Below are 6,411 nucleotides of genomic sequence, written 5' to 3' on the forward strand. Positions count from 1 at the left end.
CGCGCACGCGCACACGGCGCCTCCTCCGGCTGCCCAGGCAGGACAGACGCGGGGCGGCCGCGCCGCTGGTGAGCAGGTGAGTGCACGGTGACACCGCAGGGGGGTGAGCACTTAGTGACCCACACAGGACACACCACGGGGTAGGTGACACGCCAGTGACTGACACGCCAGCGGCACACCGCGGGGGGACGAGCCGTTTGGTGACGCACTGGGACGCATCCGTGGATGAGCACGTTCGTGACACGCGGGTAGATGTGTTCTCAGAGCCCCCGGGTCCCAGCTGTTCCTCTGATAGCGAGGTCAAAGGGCGAAGGTTGGACTTCGCCCCCGCCTCCTGTTTTACAGCGGGTCACTGGACTCCGACCCATTGCAAATTGAGACCCCGGTGCTGTCCTCTCTACGCGAGCCCAATCACTGGCGCTGCAGGTAACAAGTACCTCCTGCTTCCTCAGCCTCTCCTGGGTGCGGCCTCCCCTGAGCCTAGCACGGAGCAGGCGCGTGGAGACCAGGCATGTGGAGGCAGGCTTGTGGAGGCCCAGGCTCAGAGGCTCAGGCTGACCGATCCCTTCTCCCCAGGGCTTCTGTGGCCAGACCCCAGGCCAGTGACCCCACCCATGACCTCTGCTCCCCAGCCACAGGGTGGAGATCACCACTTAGGGGTTAATACAGAAAGAGTTTTACATCAAGCCATCAGGTGACCTAGATGGCTGGATTCCCTTCATTCTCAAGCCCTGTACAGAACAGCCACGAATCGGGGAAGACTAGCAGGATCGTTCCGTGTATTCTGTTCTGTGTGTGCATGTGCGTGTGTGTTTACCAGTCCTAGGGCTTGAACTCTGGGCCTGGGCGCTGTCCCTCAGCTCTTCAGCTCAAGGCGAGTACCCTACAGCTTGAGTCACAGCACCACTTCCGGCTTTTTCTGCGCATGTGGTGCTGAGGAATCAAATCCAGGTCCTCATTAATGCGAGGCAAGCGCTCTACCACTGAGCCACCTTCCCAGCCCGTCACTTCATGTGCACAGGTCCATGTTTCTCCCTAGCCATGGTCGGTGCTTCCCGGCCGGGGGTGGACGCTGCAGCAGGGCAGCCGGGCAGCTGGAGACGCCGCAGTGCCCCAAGAAGGAGCCCGCTGGCCAGCCGGCCACTCACCTGTTCAGCCGCTCCGTCTCCACCTCGAACTCGCGAATCTTGCTCTCGGAGATGGCGGAGCCGTGCGAGTAGAGGGTCTGGAAGATCTCCTGGATGTTGGAGCAGTCCTGGAGCGAGTGGGCCAGGTGCTCGGCCACGCTGCTGGAGACCTGCAGGGCGGGACGTCCCTGCTGTCAGACCCACGTGGTGCCAGCGCCCCAGTGTGCAGGGAGGGCCCCCCCCCCGCATGGCTGGCACCCTGGCGCTCGGCTCCCTGGCTGGCCCAGCCTCCGTGCACACAGAGAGCTCTACACAAGCACAAAGCCGGCATGCGGAGGGGCCTGCAGGGCTCAGGCTCTGGCTCTATGTGCACACTTAGGCCCAGAGTCTGAACACACGGGATCTGTGCTTGTTGTAAGGTGTTCAGGGTGGCTTTCAGGAGTAGCTACTTGGGAGATTTGGGGGATTGCAATCGGACAGGCAGAAAAGTTCAAAAGACCCAAAGACCCCAGCTCACACAATGGCCAGGCACAGAGGTGCATGTCTACAGTCCCAGCTATGGGGAAAGCACAATGGCTGGGCACCCAGGTGTCCACCTGCCACCTCCAGCAGCACAGGGAAGAAGATGGAAGGCTGGCCCGGGCATAACACCATCACCGACGCCAGAGGGCCCGGGGAGCGGCCCACGTGGCCGCGTGGCCAGTCTCTCCAGCACCACCAAAAACGGAAGGAAGGAACTGGGTCTTCAAAGAGCTTTTCCCGGGAAGGGTGACATCATCCAAAAAGAAGCGTGCTCAGCTCCTGACTCACGCGGCTGTAGCCGCGCTGTGCGTCACCTTGACAATAATAATTAAAAAAAAAAATTGTGCCGGGCACCGGTGGCTCTCGCCTGTCATCCCAGCTACTCAGGAGGCTGAGATCGGAGGATCGTGGTTCAAAGCCAGCCTGGGCAGTAAAAGTCCGTGAGATTCTGATCTCCCATGAACCGCCAGAAAACTGGACATGGCTCTGTGGCTCAAGTGGTAGAGCGCTCCCCCGGAGTTCAAGCCCCACGACCAACCAAAAGAAAATGAAAGACCTTTTCCTGTTGTTAACCTCATCCCCGCCATCAAAGAGCTGGCTCTTCTCCCATGCCTAAAGGAATTGACCCCCCCGCCCCGCTCCCCGTCCAGGCCAGCGTGAGCATCCTCCAGGAGCGACATGCATGGGCCGGCTCTCTGGCAGCTCCCCCGACTCCGGGGTGCAGGTGGAGACCAGACACCGCGGGAATTCCATCCATGCCCCAGTGCCAGGAGCAGACCAAGATCACAGCTTCCCGGATGATTGCCAGAGGAGTGAAGAACAAAGAAGGCGGGAGAGCCGCAGGGCCAGCGCGGCCGTGGAGGCCACCCCCCCGCTGACCCCGGGAAGGGCGCTGTGATTTCTCCCTGCTCGCTGGCGGGCATGTCAGGAGGCCCCTGTCCCCCCACACGGGCACTGTGGCCCGGGAACCTCCCTCCCTGGCCGCCCGCTCGCCGACACTCACCCCGACGCTGCTGATTTCTGAGCCCAGGACCGGCCGATCAGACGATGAGGACTCAGACCTCGTCTTCGACAGCTTCACCCTCTCAGCGATCTTAAGAAACACAGGATGATCAAACGCTGCGGACCCCGCTCCCAGAGCAATGGTTCAGACCACGCTTACCAGAGCCAGGGCCAGCTATGCCAGCTAAACCAATATTTGTTGCTGTTAAAACACACACCACCACCATCAACCACCACCAAAACCTCATTGCCCAGTGTGGTGGCTCATGCCTGTAAAGCTTGCTCCTGGGGAGGCAGAGTTCAGGGGGGGCACAATTCCAAACCGGCCCCAACAGGGAGCCCATGAGAGCCCGTGTCAACGGATACCAAGCTGGGGAGGGGCGGCTACAAGGGGAGTGTTAACAGGAGGATCACAGTCCGGGGTCAGCCAAAGCTCAATGGAACTGAGGGCGTGGTTCATGCAGCAGAGCACCTTCCCAGCCTCACAGGGCTCTGAGTTCAAATTCTAGGACTGCAAAAGAAACCAGCCAACCAAGCCACCACCGAAACCCCCAAACTACATCAGCCTAACCAGCCGTGGGATGCCGAGGGCTGGGCTGAACTCAGAGTGGACAGCCGGCTCACCCAGGGAGGAGGGGGCGCCACAGCCCGCCCCTCCTGAGCCATTTCTTTGGCCCGCAGAGCTGTCAGTCTTGTGAGTGGGGCCGTCACTGGCTCACTACGCAGGGTCCCGCACTGGACTGGGCCTCGGCCCTGGCCAGCCGCTGTCCACACCCGCTGTCGCATGCACCAACATCTCACTCTGCACTTGCGGGGTGGGTGCCACCCTTGGGGGAGGGGGCGTGGCCCCGTCCCGGGGCTCCGCCCCTCACACCGGGCCCCGCCCTCCCCCGGAGCCCACCTTGGCGATGGGGATGTCGTTGCTGCTGCTGCTGGTGCTCAGCTCCCCCGTGCTGGGGTTGACCGGGCGGGCGGCCGCGGTGAGCCGCCCCGGGCTGGAGGGGCCCGTGGCCTGCACGCTCTGGAGACGGGTCTGCAGCTCTCGAACCTGAAACCAGCGTGGTTGACAGGTCAGGGGGCTCATGGGGCCGGGAGGAGGGGAGGCGCGTGGCAGGTGCAGCCTCTGAGCCTCAGTTTACCAGCAGAGCACAGAGTCGGCCCGGGGAAGGAGCACTCAGAGACACTGCACAGCCCACAGCCGATGAGCCCCTGGAAGACGCTGGTGCTGGGGACCGGGCGCCCGGGGGCCAAGGCCACACCCGGGCCACCGCAGCCCCTCCGACAGCCGGCCTGTGCTCACCCCCAGCAGGAGAGCTCCTCCCATTCACCACCCGCCGCCTCTCCACCCTGCTGACTTCCAGACCAAAGTAATTGAACTTTCCATAATTCATCCACCCCGGAAGGGCCGAAGCTTCCCTGGGAGAAAACTGCACTCAGCTGGAAAAGAGCCTCAAGCGGTAGGGGAACTTTCCAGAAACTGTGTGGGTTGATGGAGGGTGTGCAGGGTTCTCCTAAGAGGGGACCCACCCCCCTCCCCACCACGCACTAGAACTCCCCCTGGAAGAGGCGGGATTTCCGTTTGTACAGCAGAAAAAAGGCCTGATCAAGTCCTGAATGATGAACAGCATGAGCCACCCTGGGCCCCAAGCCCGGCCCTGGGTGAGATCAAACCAGGAGTCCAGCGGGGCGGCCGCAGCCGTGCCCCCGGGACTTGCGTGACTCATGTTGTAAGAATGGCTCCCGCCTGTCATCCCAGCTATTCTGGAGGCTGAGATCTGAGGATCATGGTTCAAAGCCAGCCTGGGCAGGGAAGTCTGTGAGACTCAGTGCTGTGGCTCAAGTGGTGCCCAGGCCCAGAGTTCAGGCCCCACGACCACCACCACCACCAAACAGAAAATGTCATCTGAGACCCACCATTGCTTAGGGAACAAACAAACAAACAAGAGCTGGGGGCAGTGGTCAGCCTGTCCTCCGGGCGGCTCAGGAGGCTGAGATCTGCGGATCCTGGTTCAAAGCCAACCCCTCCCTTCCTCAGAACGATTTCAATAGATTTCATTGTTCTTCCACCCTGCTGCCCCTCCCTCCCGGGGAGGCGGGCCCACTGGAAGACACTCCTGTGTCTTCCGACTGCCCCTGGGGTTCTGCCGTGGTCTTTCCCGTGTACAAATATCACGATCAGAACACGCCACCTGCGGCTCGGCCCTTCCCCATCTTCCCAGTGCCCGTGTTCAAGCGCGTGGAGAGATCTGTAGACCGCTCTCCACGCACGGCCCAGAGCTGTGGGGTCCCAGAGCCGGTCGCCCTGCGGGGAGGGCGGCACTGTCTGTTTCTCTCCGGGCTTTCCAGTCTGGAGTGAGCGGGAGAAATCTGTTGTGTGGCCTAATACGTAGTCACACTTCAGACCAGCACCTGCTTCAGCAACCACCTTCCCAGAGCCAGCAGATCCCGACCTGGGGTATCGGCCCTGGAGATCAGGGAGGGGGACTGGGAGGGGGACGGGGAGGGGGGAGGGCTGCGGGGGCGGGGCCTGCGGCTTAGGCCCTGGCTGACTGGGGCGATTCACATCTGCTGACAGAAGCGCGGGGAACACAGGTGACCAGGCAGGTTCCCCAGACACACCCCCAGATCTGAGACCAGAGGCTGTGCGGACGCTGGCTGCCAGCACACTCATTAGGACCTCAGCCCAAAACAATGGATGGAGCTGATAATGTCCAGTGAGACTTGAGACAGGACTGCCGAGGCGTTCACTTTGACATCAGCCCCAAAGGGAGCTGATAAAAAGTGCAAAACCTGTCATTTCTTCCACACGCCTACAGGAGGACTGAACACGATGCAGGCAGAGAGAAAAGAATGACTCACGGCTGCTGGACAGAAAAACTGCACACACGCATGCACGTGTACATACACAGGCACACACACATGTATACACATGCACACATGCACATGCTTATACAGACACACCAACATGCGCATTATGTGCATACATGTGCATACCCACATACACAAACACACTCATGTGTGTCTATACCACACCCAGACATACACTCGAAGAGATCACACACCTGACACAAGCATACATGAAAGTGAGCACCTACTAGAAAGTGCAAGTTTTGTAGGAAAAAATGTTTGATGGAAGCCAGGCGCCAGTGGCTCACGCCTATAATCCCAGCTACTCAGAAGGCTGAGATCTGACAATGTGGTTCAAAGCCAGCCTAGTCAGGAAAGTCCATGAGACTCTTATTTCCAATAAAAATCACTAGAAAACCGGAAGTGACACTGAGGCTCAAGTGGTAGAGCGTGCGCCTTGAGCTGAAGAGCTGAGGGACAGCGCCCAGGCCCAGAGTTCAAGACCCACAACTGACTAAAAAAAAGTTTGATGGACAAGACTATTTTTCAAACATAAAAAATAGAAGCAGGTGTCATAATGACCATCTGAACCGAGTGTGAGGAGGTGTGAGAATGCCACAGGGATGTGGTTTTACCACTTCCAGTTTTCTGGTGGTTTATTGGAGATAAGAATCTCATGGACTTTGCTGCCTGGGCTGGCTTTGAACCGCGATCCTCAGATCTCAGTCTCTTGAGTAGCTAGGACTACAGGCGTGAGCTACTGGTGCCCGGTCAGAAAGTTACTGTTTGAAAGTCTTGTGTCTCCAACTTAGGATTCCTAAACTCCTTCTAAGAATGGCTTCTGGGTGGGAAGAGGCAGGAGGGCCTCAGGGCTGAGAGGCCGTGCGGTCCGGGCGGCCCTGGCTGGGTGCCC

The 6,411-nt window shown here is 59.8% G+C and overlaps 1 protein-coding gene across 1 annotated transcript in view; it reads right to left on the minus strand.

Moving 5' to 3' along the window:
* The window catches only part of Mcc (mutated in colorectal cancers), a 64,586-nt gene that overhangs the window by 35,249 nt on the left and 22,926 nt on the right, over window positions 1-6,411 (minus strand). The window contains exons 6-8 of the mRNA XM_013016006.1: window positions 3,553-3,774; window positions 2,653-2,742; window positions 1,149-1,297 (exon numbers count right to left, since the gene is read on the minus strand). Coding sequence (XP_012871460.1) covers window positions 1,149-1,297; window positions 2,653-2,742; window positions 3,553-3,774 — 461 coding nt within the window. The remainder of the gene's footprint in view (window positions 1-1,148; window positions 1,298-2,652; window positions 2,743-3,552; window positions 3,775-6,411) is intronic.

The sequence above is a fragment of the Dipodomys ordii genome, unplaced genomic scaffold, assembly GCF_000151885.1.
Source record: "Dipodomys ordii isolate 6190 unplaced genomic scaffold, Dord_2.0 Scaffold29, whole genome shotgun sequence".
In the NCBI taxonomy this organism is placed as follows: Eukaryota; Metazoa; Chordata; class Mammalia; order Rodentia; family Heteromyidae; genus Dipodomys; species Dipodomys ordii.